This window comes from Rhinopithecus roxellana, chromosome 2 (genome assembly GCF_007565055.1).
Source record: "Rhinopithecus roxellana isolate Shanxi Qingling chromosome 2, ASM756505v1, whole genome shotgun sequence".
NCBI classification, from domain to species: Eukaryota; Metazoa; Chordata; class Mammalia; order Primates; family Cercopithecidae; genus Rhinopithecus; species Rhinopithecus roxellana.
This window is the reverse complement of record NC_044550.1, coordinates 39,451,845-39,473,683: the sequence shown is the minus strand read 5'-3', so window position 1 is coordinate 39,473,683 and position 21,839 is coordinate 39,451,845. Positions and strand designations below refer to the sequence as shown.

The window sequence follows — 21,839 nt, the reverse complement described above, 5'->3', positions numbered from 1 at the left end:
ATATTCTGGCATTTCCTAAGCATCTATAAATTATGTTTATCCTAATTAGTTTGTCATCCTAAAAACCTACCCTTTCCACCACCAATGGCACCATGTTCTATTTTCTCTTAGGATTTTTATCCTGTGTCTACACAAACATTGTCACCTTGGGTAAAAATCACATTAGCTCATGAGCAATGGCTGCAGCTTTCTCACTCCTCAGCTAGACTCTGCCTTCTGACCCATTGTGGTACGGTGAATAATGGCCTCCACCCTTGAGATCCCCATGCCCTACTCTCTGGAACCTATGAATATGTCATTTAATGTGGCAAAAAAAGGCTCCACAGATGTATTAAATATCTAGAAATAGAAATGGTTTCTGGATTATCCAAGTGGTTCCAATGTATTCACAAGGCTCCTTATGAGAGGTAGGTAGAGTTAGAGACAGAAAGGTCAGAGGAGAGAGGGGAGATGTGACAATGGAAGCAAAGGTTGGAATGATACAGTTTGAAAATCAATTGGAGGGACCATAAGCCAAAGAATGTAGATGCCTCTAGAAGCTGAGAAAGGAAAGGAAATATATTCTTTTCTAGAGCCTTCAGAAGAAACATAGTTATGATCATACTTTGAGTTTAGCATGTTCAACCCACTTGGGATTTGTGACCCCCTAGAATTGCAAGATAATAAATTTGTATTGTTTAAGCCACTGAGTTTGTGTTAATTTGTTACAGAAGCCATAGATAACTAATATACCAATATTGCAACAACTTCCTTTCTCCCCAGAGTAGAGCAGTGCCTTCCTGAGGGATGAATAAAAACATCATTATGTAGTACCTCTCCTCATTTCCTGAATTTGTGGGCATAAAAGCAGAGATTTATTTATTTACTTAATTTTTTTAAAGCCATCTAGTAATGCATAAGTGCTACTAATATTTATTGGCAAAGGTAATAATAATAGTCCAAGTAAATTGTAGCTATAAAGTACTGCAATCATGTAAATGCATGAATATGTATCAGCCAACATGTAACACTAAGCAAAACCAGTATTCAAACCTTCCTTCAAAATACTTGTTGCTTAAAATACCGGAATTTTTTTCTTCCATAAAATTATGTGTCAATACAATTTTTGCACTATTATTAAGAAGTAGTTTGACTATACTACAATTTGATTTATTTTGTTTATTTAAAATCATAAGGATAACACAAGTATCAGAGGTTCTTTCACAGTTAGATTGAAACTGGAAAAAAAAAAAAAAGTGTGTTACGTAGCAAATGCACACACTTAGACAGCTAGTAGCTAACTCTCCAAAAGTTTCTTAACTATTTTCTTGTACAGCGGGGCTTGCAGGTCCAAACAAATTTTCCTCCCATTCTTCAGCGTGGCTCTGGCAAGGAAAAGAGAAGAGATGTGACCTTCAGTCCTTAGGTTTGCAAATGGCATTAAAAAGGAAAGGGATGGGCAGAGGAGGCACGGAGCTGGGGCACTGAATGATGCAGTGCAAGGACTCACATCAGTTGGGCAGTGGGGCAGTGGGGTCCGGCCTTGATCACCTCCAGGCTGGTGATGTGCCTGGGACGGACCTGGGAGGTGGTCTTCACACACAGGCACTGCAGGTCCCCATCTTCTTCAGCTTCAGCTGAGGGGAAAAGGGAGGGGGTAAGAGAGGAAGAGGGGACGGAATGGTGACTCCATGAGTAGCCAGAGGTACTTTAGGGACTTTCTCCACTACTTAAGCCTTCTTTTCCTTAGCCGTAAATCATACCTCCCTCAGACAGAAGTTGTGCTGACCAGGTGCGAGGTGCAGGTGCAGCGCCTGGCACTGTGCCCAGACAGTCAGCAGGCGCTCGGTTAAGTGTAGCTGCGATCATGATCCTAGAGGACTCCCCAGCCCCAGGGCTTCCCGGACTCCCCCTCGCCGCTGGCGGCCCTCACAGCCTTGCTTCTGCTCTCACCTCTGGCGAAGGCGACCACAACTGGCAGGAGCAGCAACCCCAGAAACAGCAGCACGGGGCGTGAGGCGCAGAACCGGGCTGCGGAGCTCATGTTGCCGCAGAGTTTCCAGCAGGATCTTAGTACGATGGAAAAGTCGGGCTGGGTCTGTGTGGCCAGTGACTCCTGAGCTTCACCAGGCGCGTTTTATCGCTGGCTGTCCTTCCAGTCCGGAAGCCTGAAGTGGACAGCGAGGAACTGCTGTGCGGAAACTAAGATACTGCTGGGAAGACTTGGGCTCTGGCCAGCCAAGATTACAAAAAAATAAAGAAGAAAGAGAGAGAGAGGGAGAGAGAGAGAGGAGAAGGGAAAGGGGGAAAGGGGGAAAGACGGGGAAAGAGGGGAAAGAGAGTAAGAAAGAAAAGAAGGAAGAAGAAAGGGAAGAAAGAATGGAAAGAGAGAGCGAGAATAAAGAAAGGAAAGAGAGAGAGAAAGGAAGAACAGAAGAAAGGAAAGAAAGAACGAAAGAAAGAAAGAAGAAAGAAAGAAAGAAGCAAGAAGAGAAAGAAAGAAACGGGAAAGAAAGATAAGAAAGAAAGAAGAGACGAACAGACAGAAGAAAGAAGAAAGAAAGAAAGAAAGAAAGAAAGAAAGAAAAGAAAGAAAGAAAGAAAAAGGAAGAGAGAGAAAGAAAGAAAAGGGCTCTGGGCAGCTGCATTGGCTGGGACCTCCAACCTCAACTTACATACAAGCACATTTATAGAGTTAGAAACAGAACTTGAGTCAGAAGAGGATTTTTTTTGTGTGTGTGTTGTATTAATAATAGAGTTCTCTGTTGTCATCATGCAGCTTACACACTAGGCACCTTCCGGACCCTGACAGTTCTGTTTCCTTTCCAACCTCCCAGCTGCAACTACCAATGCTTACTACTGAGTTTGGTGGCTTTGTGTGTGAAGGGTGTGTTATTTGCAATTATTTTCTGCTGCTAATAAGTTTAATTTGTTCTCTATGCAATGACTCTTTTGAATTTCACCTGAATGTGGAAAAATTCTCTAGTCTCTAGATGGGATTTACCAGGCTCCACCAACAATTACCCAGTATGCTGTGGGACGCAAGGTCTATTTTCCCATTACTTGTACTCTTGGAAAAATTGCGGAAGTAATATTTGAATGCATTCTTTTTGTAAAAGCTTAGTGCCTGGCTGTTTCTTCATTGTTTCCATGCTGAATAACAGTCCAGAAGAGAAGACAAGAAGAGTTTGCTAGGCCATGTCTCCCAGTGCCTGCTGTGTCTTCAGCCAGTACCAGTGACAGGGTGAGATGGGCTGAACTGTTGGCGGGGAGCAGTGATGGTTTCTGCGGGAGGATTCAGGGCATCTGGGAGTTGAATGTGAGAATGATGGAAGGTGAGAGTGGAGGGGATGCAATAGAATCCCACACAGGAAAGGAGAAGAGATCCCTGTGGACTGTCTTCCCTTCTCTGAAAAAGAATGACTCTGGCCCTTTATTAGGGCAGGGTACACCCTCAACCCGAAGTCAGAGGTTCTCTGTCACACTGATTAACAGTGGTGAAGGGTGTCAGGAGACCACTGCATGGAAAAGCTGATATTTTAATACGTGGTAGGACTGGACTTCTATAGAAATATGCAATTTAATTGTTGAGTTGAGTAGTTTCTTCCTCCTACTGTCCCACCACCTGCCTTTTCAGCTGACTAAGACTTATTTATACTTCTGGAGTCGGATTAAATATCAGTTCCTCAGAGGGGCCTTCTCTGACAACTCTATGCAATCATGTTCTCTTGCCTTTCTATCTTGCAGAACTCTGTTTTTCCTGTTTCTCACAGGTAACACACATGCACACACACGCACTCACACACACACATATTACACAGAGATAGATATGTGTGTGTGTGTATGTGTGTATTTCATAGTGTTAAAAATGGTTTTGTTTCCTAAACTGGAAAACACTATGAAATCAGAGATTATAACATTTATCACTGTTTCAGTGTACTGGTATAGACTCAATTCAAAGTGCTACCTTAGCAAAGATGATGAGTTGAAAATGATGATGATGAAGTTTTAACATGCTCATGTATCTGCTCCTTCAAGCAATTGAAGCATACATATATTAACATGTGTAATATATAACTGCAATTATTTGCCTACTTATCCTACCACATAGTGATCTTTTCAAGTGCAATTCTCTGTGACTTATATACAGTAGTGCAGCACATAACAACATTTAGGTCAATAATAGACTGCATATATGACAGTGGTCCCTTAAGATTATAATGGAGCTGATAAATTTCTGTTGCCTAGTGATGTGATCCCTACTGCCTCATGGTTGTAAAGTCATAGGAAGCAGTGTATTACTGACATGTTTGTGGGGATGCAGGTGTAAACAAACCCACTGCACTGCCAGTTCTATAAAGTGTATAGCACATACAATTATGTATAGTACACAATACTTGATCAGAATAACAAACAACTATGTTACTAGTTTATGTATTTACTACACTATACCTTTTATTATTATTTTAGAGTATACTCCTTCTACTAGTTACAGAAAAAACATTAACTGTGAAACAGTCTCAGACAGATCCTTCAGGAAGTATGAGTTGTCATCTTCTGTCTGTTATCATAGGAGATGGCAGCTCCAAGTGTATTATTGCCCATGAAGACCTTCTAGTGGGACAAAACAGGGAGTTGGAAGATAGTGATACTGATGATCCTGACTCCATGTAGGCCTAGGCTGATGTGAATTTTTGCATCTTAATTTTAACAGAAAAGTGTGAAAAATAAAAAATACAAAACAAAACAACAAACAATTAGCCAGGCTCTATGGCTCACGGGTGTAATCCCAGCCTGAGAGGCTGGGGCAGGGGGATCACTTGAGACCAGGAGTTCGAAAGCAGCCTAGGAACCAAATGAGTCCCCTTCTCAATAACAGTTTTCAAAAATTAGCTGGGCATGATGGTGCACATCTGTAGTGAAGATCAAGGACGATCACTTGAGCCCAAGAGTTTGAGGCTGTAGTGAGCTGTGATCATCTCACTGCACTACAGTGTAGGTGACAGAGAAAGACCTCATCTCTAAAATAAATGAATGAATAAATAAATAAATAAATAGAAAACAAGCTTATAGAATGATGATATAAAGAAAAAACATTTTTGTACAGTTGTACAATGTGTTTAAAGTGTTATTACAAAAGTCAAAACGTGTAAAAATTGAAAAGTTTATAAATAAAAAATTACAGTAATCTAAGGTTAATTTGTTGAAGAAAAAATATTTTTTAAAAATTTAGTGTAGTCTAAGTGTACAGTGTTTACAAAGCCTAAAGAATTGTACAGTCATGTCCCAGGCACTCACGTTCACTCACCACTCACACTCCGACTCATCCAGAGAAATTTGCAGTCCTACAAACTCTATTTGTGGTAACTGCTCTATACAGGTGTACGATTTTACTCTTTTACACCATATTTTTACTATATCTTTCTACATTTACATATGTTTAGATACACAAATACTTACCATTGTGTTACAACTTCCTACGATATTCACCACAGTAAAATGCTGTGCAGGTTTCTAGCCTAGGAGCAATAGGTTATACTATATAGCCTAGGCTTGTAGGCTATACCATTTAGGTTTGTGTAAGCACACCCTATGATGTTCACACAATGACAAAATCACCTAATGATGCATTTCTCAGAATGTATCCCAATTGTTGAGCAAAACATGACTGTATTTATGAACGTCCTTATCCAACACAATGACTGTTGCAGAACATTTTGTAATTCATACATGTTTATTAATCTGAAACTTGAAGCCCCTTCTGAGTTAGCAGCAGAGAGAATGAAGGGGAGGGATGATTTTGCATATGGATGGGCAACACACTGGGTTTGTACAATCTTACACCCAGATTTTAATGTTTGCAGTGTAAAGGAATCCAGGTGGCACCGAGTGGCAACTAAATTACTCTTTCCCTGCATGTAAACAGAATAACTCAATACATGCACACAAAAACAGAAGACATCTGCATCTCAGGAGGTATAAACATGGTGTCAACACTGTGCCATGTCTCAAGAGCTGGTCTTGTCAAGTTTCAGTGGGAAACCACCAGACATAATGAGTAAGATGCCTGATATTCTACAATTATTATTGTATATACAATACGCTATTTATGTATCAAGTTGTATTATGTGTATGAATAATACTACGTTATATGTAATGTAATCTCTTCATTAGAGAGAGAAGAGTTGAGGAAAGAACTGTGGTGTGGCAGTTAAGAGCACAATTTGAAATTCCCACTCTGTTACGTACTTAGTTAGCTAAAAGTGGGCAAGTATTTTAAACTCTATAAACTTGATTTTTCTCTTCTGTAATGAGGGGGAGGATAATAATAATCATAAGAAAGAATTACTAACATTTATATATGGCTTATTTGTGACATACATTATTTTAAATGCCTTAAATTTATTAACTCTTTTAATCCTTCCACAAACTCTATGAGGCAGGCAATATTATTATCCCCATTTTTCCAGAGGACGTGCTTTTAACCAGATCATATCTATCTTTTAAAAAATTGTTTAGTTCATGCATGCAAAACACTTAGTATTCCTGGCATATTAAAATGATTAATAAATTGGAACTACTATCATACTACATTGAGAATGACACAGATCATCAATTTAGTAACTTTTGTTGGTCATACTTGTAAAATATCAAGTATACAAAAAAGGAAAATTAAAGTTTTTTTTTCCCCAGCAATCCTGTTAAAATTAATAATAGATGACAACAAATCAATAGCAAATTTTTATTTCATGTGAATATTTTTGTAAGAATAGTGTGGGTATAAATTTTAGGGTTTAAAAATGAATGAAAGTTCTGTTGATTAAAAAAGTAGAATTTAGAATTAAGAGTCTAGTAAGGTTGAAGTCCTATATTGTACTTATTTATAAGGCTTATTCTAATACTAGAATTGTAACTATATAGATATGTTAATTCATTTTCATCATGTATTTTTGTTCTACTAGTGGCAAATACATTCACTTTAAATTAACCACAGATTATAAGACTCATATTCACCAATTTATTATTTTAAGGTTTGATGGCTAAAATAAACATCAGAATAAACTTTCAGGGAGTATTTTAAATAAGACATCCTAGGACTAAGACACTGAGAGACTATATTAAGTTCTAAATATATTAACAAAAATGTATTGAGCAAATATTCTGTGCTGGGCTCCATGTAATTCCTATTATCATTGCCCATTATGATATCTAATAATCTCCATGAGTATGTCTAATAACCATAAAGCAGAGCAGGAAAAATCAACTAAGCTGTGTTTAAATAGAAATTTTTAAAGAAAAAAATGCAAAGCACAGTCCAATGTTTAGCCCATAATTAGAGAGTTGAAACCAGGCTTATTTATTTTCATCTTCCTTCTGCCATCTTTTAATCAACCTTCCCAGAATAAAATGTGATTTTTAAGACAGAATGAAACACATATCCAAATTTTAATACAGTAAGAATAGGGATCCCGAATAAATGAGGACTCTAGAAAATCAAGGCTTCAAAATTCTACCCTTCCTGGGAGTTAAAGAAGTTTGGTAGAAATGGAACAAATTAATCAGCGGATTCATCACCTGCCAATTTTTTCTGTACAATTTTCTTAATTCTGGGAGCATCTGGGTCCAGGCAGATTTTCCTCCCATCCTTCAATGTGGCTCTGCAAGAGAGAACAGGGTTATCTGTTGGTGTCCTGGCCTGAATATCAGAACTAATCCATGAGACTGGAGGAAACGAGTGCATATGCAGATGGAGGTAAAGGGTTTCCCTGATAAAGCAATAGCACAGAAACAGCAACTTACATCACTTCGACTTGGTTGCAATGGATTCCTTTCCCGATCACTTCCAAACTTTGGATGTTTTTGGGATGAATTCCAGAGGTTGTCTTCATACACAAGCAGCGCAGTTCAGTGTACAAGTCACTGTCTAGACTTTCCTCTAGGGTAGAAAATGTTACCTATTGGTGGCCAGGAATATTTTCCTCAGGTCCCTTATTTGCAGATTGAGGGTAATTGTGCCTCTCTCATAAAGCTATTGTGAATATGATCTGTAAAGCTTTAGTAAAGTGCCCAGCAGAATACCCAGCACACAAGAAGTGAGAAGTGACCCCCCAGTGTGCCTCCTCCAATTGGAGTTGTTGATTTAATGGCACTCTCCAGCCCCAGAGGCACCAAGCTAGTCTTTCCCCTAGACACAGGTGTAGCAGAAACAGCAACAGGTGCAGGGAAGCAGGGCCTCTACCTTTGCCTTTCGCCAAGTTTCTCTTAGTTTGTCCTTTGGTGGAGGAAGCCAGAGCAGTCAGCAGCAGTGACAGAAGCAGCAGCACCTGCAGGGCATGAAGTGGTCTGGCACTGTTACAGGAAGGGGTGGTATCAAGTCTGAGGCTCATGGTGGAGAAGGCTGAGCTAGAGTTGTTTCCAGAGCCAGAAGACCGCTGAGTGAGGGTGAGTTACTGCCCACAAGTCTGCAGATAAGTGGCTTCCCATGCCCTGAAGATGTCATTTATATGCTCTCTCTCAAAGCCAGTAAGAAGGAAGAGTGAGGGAAGGAGGAAGTGAGGGTAGGTGGTGATACACACATAAGCTGTGCCCAACCCAGAGAAAGACCAGAGAGGTCAAAATTGTTACTAAGTTGTGTATTATGCATCACTTCACATTCCTTCTGTCCCTTTCTCAATACCTATCTCTCTTACACATGTGTAAGAACTCCGTTCAAGAAGGTAAGAAATAGACTGAAATACTACATGCGTTTTCTTTGTGTGATTTATAACAATACGTCCTGCCATTTCTATAAAGCAGTTTTTAGGCTTAATAAAAGCTTTAGGAGCACCTGAAGGCACAAACATGTGGCCCTTGAAAGAGAAAGTTATCTTTCCTTGTTAGTGCCAAAGAAAGCAAATGTTATTTTCATGGTTGTTGATAAATGGGACTGGTTTTGAGCATGTGAATAAAATAAGAGCTAATTACCATCAAAGGTTGTCTTTGGATTTTAGGTTATTGGATTCTTTCTGCCTTCAATCTATATTATATTTTATAATTTCATCTAGAAACTACAAATGAAACTCATCCTCCTTTGTATTACAACATGAGCTACTTGTTTCTACCACCTAAGAATACCTAAAAAGCAGGACCCAGCATATTTATTTTTCTTTTTATTTATAACAGAAAAATTATATAATTTGTTGCAAAAGATTCATACACTACAGATATATTTGAAATAAAACACAAATTTATCTTCATTTCGCCACATTTCTACTCTTCAGTGGTAAACATTGGTAACAATTTTGCATTAGTTTTCAATTCTATCTACATTTATATTCACACATGTGTATGTATAGAGTGAGACATGTTTAAGACATAGAGATACACATATACATAGAAGTATCGTATATGGATCACTATACAACTGACTTTTATCCTTCAAAAAATATGTGTTCAGTATCTTTTCATGCCATCTTAATGTAGTTTTCCCCATCCTTCTTGATGACCACATGACGTCCTATGGTAAGAACAATAGTTACTCAACCTTGCCTTGTTGGTGCCCTTCAGGGTGTTTCCAGTTTTGCCCTATTAGAAATTGTGCAAGAAATGCCTTACCAAGCAAAATATTTGTTCCTGAATTCTCAGACCCAAATTAAATGTTTTGGTCTGAAATGCTTTAACCCTACAAAGATAGAGAGGTGGACCTACACATTACATGTTGGCTTTGTGTTATTTTCTGGTTCTCTGTCCCATCTGTAACACTTGCTTCCTCAACTGAACCATACACTTTTGTAGGGAGTGGCATGTCCTGTGTTTCTTTGAATGTCTCATGTCTCCTATAATATGTAGGATACTTCAATACAAAGTAGGTCTTAAATAATTAATAAATCAATGAATTTGTATCACATGAAAGTTTGTCTATCCTTTCTAATCACCTACAATTCCAAGCCAAATTCAACAGGACCCAAAGCAACTATACTATTTAAATTGATTTGGAAGCTTGTCAATAAAGAGAGGACAGATACAAGTGGCCCTGGCAACAAGTTTTCTCCCTTTTACAACTATGTATAAGTCTCACAGAATATTATTTAAATTTTCCATATTCTTTTTTAACTTTTCATATCTTTAAATTTTAGAAGAAATACTTAAAATGCTAAATGTTCAAAATTATTCTCTATCAAAAGGATGAATATAGTAATTTTTTTTAATCGTGTTTTTGTTTTCAAGCCACTTTTCCCTATTGTTTAATAGTTATCTACTATGTCTACTCAAGTTCTCAGGTCCTGTTTTTAAATGTGATATAACCTACAGACCACATTTGGCAGTTTACTTTAGAAGTAAGCAGACTTCCAAATGAACTCGCCTTGGAAATGTTTCGTGACTTGATGGTGACATTCCACCTCTGAGTAAAGTGTTTTATTATGAGTTCCTCAGGTGGTTGATGTACTAATTAATGTAGAACCTACTGACACTAAATAGGACAATGATTTATTTCTAAGTTTAGCTGAAACAAAAAGTTTGATTGATTGTTTTGCATGTAGATGTTTAGCCTGTATGCTGTAATCTGTAGGTAATGATTTTAACTTCGGTATTGTACCCTCCCATGAAAAAGAAGACAACTCTCGTATAAAGAGTTTTTTCTGCCTTATTTCAAGCTTTTCTATTATATAAAGTCCTTGTAACTTGTGAAAGACTCTAGAACACCGCCGACTTTGTGGTTGTATCTTCCCAGGTCTATCTTCCCATTTGGCTTTCAATAAACATGTATAAAATTATTCTGCCTCACTAACCTTAGTTTCAGTTGATGAATGTATGTCTTATTTTTCTCCACCCTATTTATTTTTTTCTTATAAATTAGAGTTTAGCAATAGAACATATTTAATTGAAATGATTTTTCTCCCTGTCTCAACACAGAAATTTCCGGTCTTAAGCAAGCTTAAAGGAAGGGTGTAAGCTGAGAGTTCGGGGTCTTCTGAGAGTTGAGATGTGGAGTCAATTGCAGAGGTAAGTTCAACAGGACACAAAATGAGGAGAGCAGACTTCTATTTCCTCCTGTGGGATAACTTTATAGGCTTTTGTCATTATGGAGTTTGAGATATTGTGAATTCTTAAGTCATATACATTTTCATTCAAACATAAGATCAAAGCCATTTCCAGAGCAAGATATAAAGGTTTTTATTTTTAAACACTATTCATAGTATATTTCATTTTCTGTTCAACCCCAAAATACATTGCTGAGAAAGTTTATTGGCCTCACTGGACACCTTTTTCTTTCCCTGCTTTAACACTATCCAGATTTCTTTCCTTGTTCATTAGTAAGATTTCCTAAAAGTCCCTAATCTTTTTGAGGAAACTGTATGAAAAGTTTTCTAAAGTAATGACACTTTTGACTGGGTTGATACCAGGAAAAAGGTAGGCTCTTTCCTACCAGGAAACCAACTAGTGGTTGACATCAGGAAAGAGGTGACTCCAGTATCATGGAGTCATTGCCTTAATCAACAAATGTGGCTTGTTGCAAAAAACGCATCGTCAGCAAAATCCATGAGGCAGTAGTAACAGATTTCTTGAGTCATCAAAATTTCATAAGGATGTCAGTCAGCATTTGATACAAAACAATATTTTGCTAGTTTTTGTTAATTCAACAAATATTGGTTAAGCATCATTTGATTGAGCCTGAACTTCGTAACAGATTTTACAAAGTTCTCTTTGCGTGACTTGGTCATTTGATTATTTGTTTTTAAAAAATCAGGCCTAAAATATTTGTGTATTTGTGTTGTATTTAGCAACAGGATATGAAAAATACTCTACTCTTGCTGCTATGATGACAACTGCCACCGTTAACTGCTGTTACTGTCGTTCGCATCATTCCCTTCCATTTCCACGCTGAGAAACACAGTACAGATGATGATAAACTGAGTGTACAAAACTGGTTAAAAGATATTTTTAAATAACTTATTCAGTTAAAATCATACAGTCATACAAAATTATAGTTTAAATAAATGCTAGAATTAGAAAAGAGTTATTTTTTCCTTGTTTTTAAGATAACTTGACAGCCATTTTATTAATCTTACATTGTCATTGTGGGTTTGTGTATGTGTGTGTTGGGAGTGCTAAGTTATTTTAGCTCTTTTTTCTTTAAGTCATCTTATAAATAGCAGAGTCATGAAGGAAGCAAGCAAATTATCTAAGACTCAAAGTACATTCTATGTTAGCTATTTTAAAAGAAAATATCTAGAGACATTGGAGGACCACTATCTATAAAATTAAGACATAGATTACTTCTTCTCTGCCTCATACAGAACATTTTTAACACGCATTTCCCAAATTCTTCTTTCAAGTATGAAGGAAGTAGACTACCACCTACAAATCAATCATAAAAGCAATTGGTACCAAAAATGCTAAGGATAGTACAATTTTGAGTCTGTTTGTTAAAGTATCTTCATCAATAAATTTAAAAGACTATCCATCAAAAGTTTTTCTGTAAGTGCTGAAACCAAATGTGCTTACCGTATAACTGTGAGTTGATAAGAATTGTTCAGATGTTAATTGAGGTTTTACTGTATACTGCTCAGAGGTGAAGCAAGGAGTGAAAATGGGAGGAGAGTGGGGAGGGGGGAGGAGAGTGGGGAGGGTGAAGGAGTTGAGGGGAAGGTATCTTTCTAGGTGCCATTATATACAATACTTCCAAGCTTTGCAGGACTCAGAATTTGTGTTTTAAATTACATTGATTAATAACATTTGTTAAATCTCAAATGTATGCAAGTTACCTAGTTTCCTTACATACTCATTCATTAAGAAAATTCCAACATAATGTTCTAGAGCCTGCAAACACATTAAATTGTTAACAAATACCATTAATTCTCTTTTGTTGTGTAATAAGCCGACCTCATAGTTAGTGGCTTAAAATATTAATTTATTGTTTCTGATAATTCTGTATGTTAGCGTGAGGTTCTTCTGCTAAGCTTACTTAAGTGAGTGCAGTCAGGAGCAGCTGAAGTGGCTGAAAGTAAAAAGTGGGACAATAGGGTGACAACAGTCAATGATGACTTAACTGTGCATTTTAAAATAACTCATTAAGAATGTAATTGGATTGTTCGTAACCCAAAGGATAAATGCTTGATGGAATGGATACCGAATTCTCACTGTGCTTATTTCACATTGCATGCCTGTATCAAAACGTCTCATGTACCCCATAAATATAAACAGCTACTATGAACCCACAACATTTTTTTAAGAAATAAGAAAAATAATAAAATAATTTAAAACAAAATTTTAATGGCTTGATTCACAGGAGAGGTAGTTGGTGTTGGCTGCTGGCTGCGATTTCTACTGGGGCACCCGGGTTCTTCTGCTACTCTTTTAAATATAATTATTTAACTTCTCACTAATAAGCAGAAATGATGAATGGTGGGAGAGAAGGAGAACAGGCAAGGGGAGGGGAGGGAAGAGAAGAAGAAGGAAAAACAGAGAAGGAAGAAAATAGAAAGGAAAAAAGCAGACAAGTCATAGGCCCTTCCAACACCCTCCTCCTCTCATCCTTGTCTCCTCTAGTCTTCTGTCTTCTACTTCTTCCCCTCACCTCTTCTCCCCTTTCTTCCACTGTTCTTACTGGAAAATCTTTGTTCTGTGGAAAAACTGAGTATATTTGCAGAGAAAACCTTAACTTAGACTGAGAGTTCCTCATCTTTGTAATTACCAGATCATAAGGGTCCTGCAAAGATAACAGGCATGTAAGAGGATTATCGATTAATATCAATAAATTAATATTTGACTGATAAATATTTATACAAATACATCATATATTCTGATAGTTATTATGTAATTGACAGAAATATATAGAGAGTATATAGTTTACAGAACTTCTTTAAAAGACTCCGGTGGCTCGCTCCTGTAATCCCAGCACTTTGGGAGGTCAAGGCAGGTGGTTTATGAGGTCAAGAGATCAAGATCATCCTGGCCAACATGGTGAAACCCTGTCTATACTAAAAATACAAAAAAATTAGCAGTGTGCAGTGGGGCGTGCCTGTAGTCCCTGCTACTCTGGAGGCTGAGGCAGGAGAATCGCTTGAATCCGGGAAGCAGAGGTTGCAGTGAGCCCAGATCGTGCCACTGTACTCCAGCCTAGGCAACAGAGCAAGATTCTGTCTCAGAAAAAAAAAAAAAAAAAAGAAAGAAAAAGAAAAAAAAAAGACTCATAGCATATTCAAATTTATACAAGTACATGCCAGTATAAACATGTATAATATAATCCAACTGCAGTGTGAATGTATGTACATACATACTAATATAATTAATCTTCTTTCTTTCCTTTTCTTGTGTTACATAAAAGAGCAATTTCATATAAATACCTATTGTTAGGTATTTATATAGTAAATTTGAGGGACAAGGGAAGTTGAAGTACTGCTCAGGATTGGGATGAGACAACTTCATTTGTCATTTAGATAGGGAAATGTTAAGTATAAATACCTAAGAATATGTATTTAAATGAAACTGGTCTTTTAATTTTAGAGTGACAAGGGGACTTGTTTAGCATAGACCACTTGCATTTTGAATACCTTGTATGTGCTAGACACTGTCCTAAGAACTGAGATGAAGTTGGCAAGCATTGTCCCCGCCCTTATGAAGCTTACATGAAGCTAGCATAGAGAGACCCTAAACAGATGACAATAAACACATAGACTCAATAAACTCTACAGTAACTTCGGTGAGAAAATTTTATGAAGTTAAAGTACAGAGTGCTAGGAGAGGGTATAAAAGGGGCCTCCTCAAAGGTAGGAATAAGGGTTAGAGAGGTTTCCTCAAGGAAGTAAAAGGCAAGCTATTCCAGAAGGAAGGATGGTAGTTACCCTGGTAAAAGTGAGGGGAGGTATTATAGATTGAGAGGACTGTACATGCCAGACCCCTTGTTGGACTACTGCTAGAGAAGGAGAAAAGAGGGTAAACAAGTTATAATTTAATTAAAACCAAGCATGGTGACTCATCCTGGTACTTTGGAGGCTGAGGCGGGCCGATGACCTAAGGTCAGGATTTCAAGATCACCCAGGCCAACATGGTGAAATCCTGTCTCTACAAATATACAAAAATTAGCCAGGCATGCTGGTAGGTGCCTGTGCTCCCATGTACTCAAGAGGCTGAGGTGGGAGAGTCACTTGAACCTGGGAGGTGGAAGTTGCAGTGAGCCGAGGTCATGCCATTGTATTCCAGCCTGGGCAACAGAGCAAGACTCAGTCTCAAAAACAAAACAAAACAAAAAAAAAAAAAAACACCTACCATGAGCCAGGTTATTGAATTTAGAACAGTATCTGACAGCCTGAAGGTCGGGATAACTTGTTAATTCATTAAGTCATGCATTAATGCTACATTGGGGATGCAGAGGTAGATATAACATGGTTAATGCTCTGGGAGAGTTAGAGTGGATGAAGAAACCTATAAATAAATAAGAACAATGCAGTATTTTTGTTGTAATTCAGATAATGAGATGTTATGGGAACATCAAATCAGAAGCCATGAGCTCTGCCGAGGAAAACACAAAGGAGGTATTACTTGAACTGAGTTCTTAAGGATGAGTAAGCCTCCTCTTATATGCAGGTAGTGGCCCTAGCAAATGTAAAGTCATGGGCCTAGGAAAGAACATGCCCAGTTAGGGAACTGAACACCTGACTATAGTGGATTTGAGGGACAAGGGAAGTTGAAGTGCTGATCAGGAGTGGGATGAGACAGAAAGAACATCATCTGTCATACTTAGAAACCTCTATTTTATGTCAAGGAAACAATTTAGATAGGGAAGAATTTAGAGAAGGAAATCTTTGTGTTTCCCAAAACACCGGAGGCCATTGGTGCTGTAAAGGAATGACTGGAAGGGAGCTTGGAGAAAGGTTGAACCACAGCAATGGTATTGGGGAATGAGGGCCTTCTCTGCCAGGCACAGAGGAGCAGAGGAGCAGAGTTAGTGTTTTAAATTATATAGAATTAAAGATAAGTAAAACGTATTGTAACAGCATAGGAAGGAGAAACAATGTAAGTGAAGTTTAGAAATCTTTTAATGCTTATTCAAAAGACCAAATAAAGACTATGAACCAATGAGACACAGAGTAAAAAAGTACAATTTTAATATAGTGAATGTAATACATATGTAATTCCTCATAACAAAATGGTCAAAACTTTTAAAAGATAAGAATGTCTAAAATTATAGGAAGATATTAGCCCTCATAGAATGTAAACTTTTAGAAATTCTGAATAAGGAAATATATTCTACATAGATAAGGTGCGATACACTCAGCTTTCTAAAGCAAAATAATTAAATAGTATCCCATGATCAAGAGTAAGAAAATTCTCTGACATATTCCCCAAGAAACATTAAAATATTTCATATTTCTTAAAAAGGTGAAGATAACAGTATATCTCCATCGACAGAATTCTTGTGAAACATCATTTCCATATTAAATCCACAGCCTTCTCAGTTAATACCTTCAGGAATATTTCTTGGAGATATAATAGTCACCTTCAATTCAAGACACTTTGAAAGATTAACAACCAGTGATTCTTGGCTCACAGTATAGTCAATTGCCAAAAACTTCAATAGCATAGCAGATAAAATAACAGCAAATAGCAGAGGTACTGTGCTAAACACTTCATTAGCTGAGCTGAAAGCTTAAGGGGCAAACAGGTTTTTCTTACACTCTTCAAAGTGAGGAAACCAGGAAGAAAGCTGACTACTGGAAAAACAAATAAACAAACAAACAACCACAAAATCCTTCCTTCTTGTCTTCCCTGGGTCCAGAGACCTCCAGAAAACTGCTCTGCTGAAGACTGGGAAACGTTTCCATGCCTACTCATTTCTCTTCATCAGTTGTCCTTGTTTTCACTGTTGAGAAAAAGATTATATTAGTTTAACCATTTTTCGCACTCCTTTCTACTCCACCCTGGTGTCAACACTCAGCGTTTATAATGCTTGCTAAAAAAGGAGTATACAAAAATCAATACAAGCAATGGTACAACAAAGAACATAACTAGCGACAAGCTGTGTGTAATTGCTCAGGTAATTACATGTAAGATTTGTAATAAAGATTATCCCAGGACAATCCAGAAAAAACGTTCCCAATTTAGCAACCTTTTAATTCTAAGCATGAAAGGTTACTTAAATAGTACAGGGAATAAAGACCTTGTGAAGCCTATGGTCTCCCTAGATGAGATTTAAAAACCACAAAGATCAAAGTGACAAGTACCCGTCCAAAATTTTCTGGATGACTTTCTTTAGAAAAGGGGCTTGTGGATCCAGACAAATTTCCGTCCCGTTCTTCAGGGAGGCTCTGAAGGAAAGAAAAGGAAGATACACTCATGAGATAGAAAGATTGAAGACCTAGGCTGCGGGACTTTCCTCTATCAAGGTCACAGTGGACAGAGCAGCACAGAACTTACACCACTTCCACCTCGGAGCACTGCGGGCCTATGGCGAACACCTGCAGATTACTGATCATTTCGGGTTGAACTCCCTGCGTGGTCTGTAAACAACTGCAACGCAGCTCTCTCAACGCAGCAGCGACAGGACCACCTGGAGAAGAAAGAGAGACATCTTTATAGGGCAGGTTGCTTGGTGAGTTCCCAGGAAGGCAACTGCCCCACAGAGACTAGGAAGCACCGCTGTGCCCCAGTGCGTCCCGTGTACCAGGTGCTCCCACCTGTGCTGAGGGGCCCTGGCGGAGTCAACAGCAGCAGCAGCGCGAGCAGCGCGCACAAGGAGCCCGAAGGACCCGGAACACTGGCCGCGCGACTGGACAGGAGGCTCATAGTGGTCAAGAGATCCCTGTGAGCGGTCGCGGGTTCCTGAACTGAGTGGAGGAGCAGAGATTGGAGGATCCGGAGCACTAAGGCTTCCTAGTGCCTTTTGCACTCCTTTTATCTACATTCATCTCTCCCCGCTGACAGGAAACTCAAGCTTTGGGATGCTGGGGAAATTCCCTGAATTCAGGGGGCAGTGTGGAAAGAAGAGGTTGGGGGAGAGGGGCAGACAGTGGGGAGGGTGGCCTGGAGGAGCTGCGGGCACCTCTACCTAGAGGGACATTCTCCACCAGCTCCGCGGTGGAGGGAGCTGTGGCTCCAGCCAGAAGGGAGCAGTGATTCAACAGGGCCTCAAGCCCTGGGCCTGAGGGGACTAGGGATGCCTGCGTTTCTGAGGCAGCCAGCCCTCTGGGAGATGCTGCTCCTCTCCTTCTAGAGAGAAAAGGTGGAACCAAAGTAGCAGGACCCTTGATTTGAGAAAAAATTCTGAAAGTCAATCCTTTCTAATTATTATTACTCTTAATCCAGGAAATGTTATGCATGTTTGAATTGCTCTAAATTGAAAGTCCTTCCTGTCTTCCTTGCAAGCAGGTTATTCTAGCTTTCTTGAATAACTTTATGATTCTCTGGACTTCAGCCAGGTTTGGAAGCCAAGATAACATGATAACAAGAGACCCTTGTCTCTTGCCACTTGAAGTCAGTGGCCTGAAAGGACCACCACTGAATTTTGTTGACTCCCCGACAGATCACCTTCTTTGGTGAGTAAGTCTACTTACTGAAAATTCTGTACTTGTAATATACCAAGTACATGTGTGTCCAGGTGGTTAAGCAAAAATCTTCCAAAATCACCCAGCAAATTGCCATGGAAGATACCTTGCTGTTGGCAGTCGCTATGCTACTGAATTAGAAGAGGTTTTGGTATTCTTGGGGCTGAGGTGTAGTATGGTGAGCACAAGCTAAAGCTTGCTAGGGATCCCAGGCCTGCCCCAGCTCTGGACCCACCCCCAGATATGTATTTGACACCATTTGGAGATGCTGTGGGAGGCCAATGAGTTTGAAGGGCTCCTGTGAAAGCTTCTTGTAGGGGATTGTATCAATCTGGCAGCACAACCGCACCCAGTCTGTTTTCCCTCAAACTGCATGGGAGGGTAATGCTCCCCACAGGCTTCTGGAACTCTGGAGTTTCATGATTACTGGTGATCAAGGCTGTTCCCACAGGCCTACTCCAGTCCCCAGTGAGCCCTGCACTGTTGCCTGAAATTGAAGGGTGAAGTAACTTCCAGCTTCCTCTCCCTCTCTCCTTGTATTATCTATGGAGCAGTTAAAGCACTGAAGGTTTAAGGGTCTTCCACTGTCTTGCTCCATGCAGGAATGGCTATTGTATTGGAATGACACATTGGCTTTCTTTCACGGAAATCGAACTCGATCCTCTTCTGGCTGGTTCTCAAGACCCTTGCTCTCACAGGAGAGCAAAGACAATCAGTAAGCATGATGGCAATGAGAAACCAGTCATGAAACACAACTCTTTCCCTTGTCTCCAATGATCCTATGATTTTATTAACTCCCCCATCCATCACCTTCACTGGTGAGCAAGAAAGAAGTGTCATAGACCTTTACAACTTTTATTCTGGAAGGAAACTTCAGAAATTCACTGGCTGAGTAAGGTTGGGTGGTATGGGCCTTACTCTGTGGGAAACTAAATGAGAAGTCCTCACAGCTTCCTGACATCATCAGCATCATACCTGACTCTGCAAATGGAATTCTTCATTTTTCTGGGGAGTGGTGATCTGTAGAAAACAGCCTGCGATTTAGTATATCGACATTTTAGAGATTAGAGTGTATCTAAAGACAAAAGTTAAGCCTTGGTGAAGTGATAAGGCTTCAAAAAATCTTGGGCCATTAAATTCAACTTAACCACAGGAATAAACCATAGGATAGGACTTTGCTTAAAACAAAAACAGTTTGATTACATAGGTAATATTTACTTTTAAACTGTGTGTGTCTTTGTGTGTGTGTGTGTGTGTGTGTGTGTGTGTGTGTGTTTAGGTTAGTTCTAAATAAACTATTTTAAACATAAGTGAACATATGAATTTGCTTTTGGCACCAAATGGTGAAATCTGAGATGGATCATGAGACAAGATTGCCAGTTCCTACTGAAGGTCTTATAAATGTATATATCTCACCTGGTTTGCACTCTGAATCAATTCACTGTAGCTTGTTTATGGAACACAAAAAGAAAAACAATACTTCTGTAGCTGACAAGCAGGTGATAGAAAGTCCCCACTAGAAGTGGGCTGTTGGGTTGCCCAACCTAATCAGGAAGCAATATGTCACGTAAACTGGCTTCCCATGGAAATCACTCTGGCCCACTGCCCGTGTCTGGCTCCTATACAGGCATCTTGGATGTTGGCTTTGTACAAACGTGGATGGTCCAAAGGTCCTCTGAGGTTGAGTATGACAGCACCAAGAACTACTGAAGACACAGCACTTTAACAGTAGTTGCTTCTTTATCATCAGTTTAAACAAAAGCCATTTGTCTTACCTGCACTATGTCCAGGTGGCAGAGAAAAACTGTTATTTTCGTTCCCAACTAAAATAAAACAATTCATCTAATGATATCAGCATCCTGATAGCCTGAAGGCTTAACTGTCTGTGTAAAGCAATCCTCTTTTAGTCGTTCTACCATGGTATAATGTAATATAAACTAACACAGTATAAATGATTTTTGCCTTCCAAAACACTTTCATGTTCATTACTGCTTGAGCCTCACATTGATTCTTAGAGAAATTTTCTTTGCATTTTGCAGCTTGGCAAAGTAAGTAGAGCATGAGTTAAGTAGTAGAAAATCCAGCACTGGCAGTGAAGCACCAGAGAATCTGCCCCAGTAATTTTTAATGGTTTCCAGATTACAAACCACTTTCTTCACAATTGCTGGCAAATAACCCCCAGCGGCTCACCACAATCTGGCTAACCATTTTATTGTGTTTCCCAGCAACCATATTTTAAGCTGTTGAGATCCTCAATCCTTCCACTCCTGTCTTTGAGATTGCAGTAATATCAAGGGTCCTGGAGGCTTCCAACTTATCCCACCTGAAACCATGCTCTGCTTTCTAAATCCCTCACTGTCTTCCAGGTAGATTCAAAGTCCTTTCTTCTTTGAAAAGGCTTATTCTGACAAAGTCATTTGTAGGGTATTCCTTCCACCTTTGCTCTTTGAACATCTAGTGTACTTGTAATAACTACCTCATAAGGCAGAGTTTAATTATTCCTTAATTTTGCCTTTGTCTTCCTCAAGTCAACTATAAACTCCTTAAAACCAGTGATGATGTCCTGCATTTCTCTCATAGCCTCCCATAATTTCTTACTATAGCAGCGAGCAGTCTGTGAATACTTGCTGATGAATATTGATAATACCTTTTTGTTTCGAACTTTACGGTGTTCTTTACCTTACAAGTAGGTCTTAAATAGGAAAGGATGGGGCTGTGTACTGTTCTTAACTCCTCTGTTTTTCTAAACTCTACAATGTTGAATTGGTTGTCTCTTACGTGGGAAATAATTTCTTGGTTATTCTTAGAAAAAGTTTGAATAATATTAATATTTTCCTTCTTTGGAATCCAAACGTTCAGAAGAATGTTCAGAACCCAGAAAGACATTTCATATTAAAAGAAATACAATTACACAACTAAAGTATTGACCAAATAACATAGTTTCTATGATTTGAGATTGTAGGATGTAAATGACAAGAGGAAATTCTGATTACGTTATACTGTGATGAATGTTAACACTGTGTGTGTGTCCTTCTCAATTGATCTTTTCCAACAAACCAGAGAAGCCTATAATTACGCGATTTAGTATTTGGCATAGGCCTTTTCAAATGTTTTTCTTAGGTTCTATTTTTTTAAATATCCACTATTCTTTATATTACCTTTAAGAAATGCTATACAATTGCAGTAACTAAGGATGTGAGCACATTGCTATCAGGTTAAGCATATCGAGGGTATCAGTATAAGGAAGGCAATAAGAGTTTAAGTGGAGGATAGAGTTACTTGTATGCAAAAGAAAAGAAGAAAGGTAGTAACTCTCCTGTTTACCTTGCAATGTAA

The 21,839-nt window shown here is 38.8% G+C and overlaps 3 protein-coding genes across 4 annotated transcripts; all 3 read right to left on the bottom strand.

Moving 5' to 3' along the window:
* Positions 1-1,133: 1,133 nt before the first annotated feature.
* On the bottom strand, positions 1,134-2,315 carry PF4 (platelet factor 4). 2 transcript variants are annotated; one of them, XM_010359009.2, is made up of 3 exons: positions 1,933-2,315; positions 1,490-1,616; positions 1,134-1,364 (listed from the first exon to the last, which is right to left on the bottom strand). In XM_010359009.2, the coding sequence occupies exons 1-3, from the start codon at positions 2,021-2,023 to the stop codon at positions 1,277-1,279; spliced, it is 306 nt and encodes a 101-aa protein (XP_010357311.1). In that variant the 5' UTR covers positions 2,024-2,315; the 3' UTR covers positions 1,134-1,276. The 2 variants fall into 2 exon arrangements, with proteins under 2 accessions (XP_010357311.1, XP_030781729.1); XM_030925869.1 differs by lacking the exon at positions 1,933-2,315 and adding an exon at positions 1,743-1,915.
* A 3,379-nt stretch (positions 2,316-5,694) lies between these two features.
* PPBP (pro-platelet basic protein) lies at positions 5,695-8,476 on the bottom strand. The gene is made up of 3 exons (XM_010359010.2): positions 8,219-8,476; positions 7,780-7,915; positions 5,695-7,637 (listed from the first exon to the last, which is right to left on the bottom strand). The coding sequence occupies exons 1-3, from the start codon at positions 8,364-8,366 to the stop codon at positions 7,535-7,537; spliced, it is 387 nt and encodes a 128-aa protein (XP_010357312.1). The 5' UTR covers positions 8,367-8,476; the 3' UTR covers positions 5,695-7,534.
* Positions 8,477-16,123: 7,647 nt separating this feature from the next.
* LOC104658880 (C-X-C motif chemokine 5) lies at positions 16,124-17,840 on the bottom strand. The gene is made up of 4 exons (XM_010359011.2): positions 17,637-17,840; positions 17,377-17,509; positions 17,184-17,267; positions 16,124-16,822 (listed from the first exon to the last, which is right to left on the bottom strand). Exons 1-4 carry the CDS (start codon positions 17,743-17,745, stop codon positions 16,804-16,806), a joined length of 345 nt encoding a protein of 114 aa, XP_010357313.2. The 5' UTR covers positions 17,746-17,840; the 3' UTR covers positions 16,124-16,803.
* Between the last annotated feature and the right edge of the window lie 3,999 nt (positions 17,841-21,839).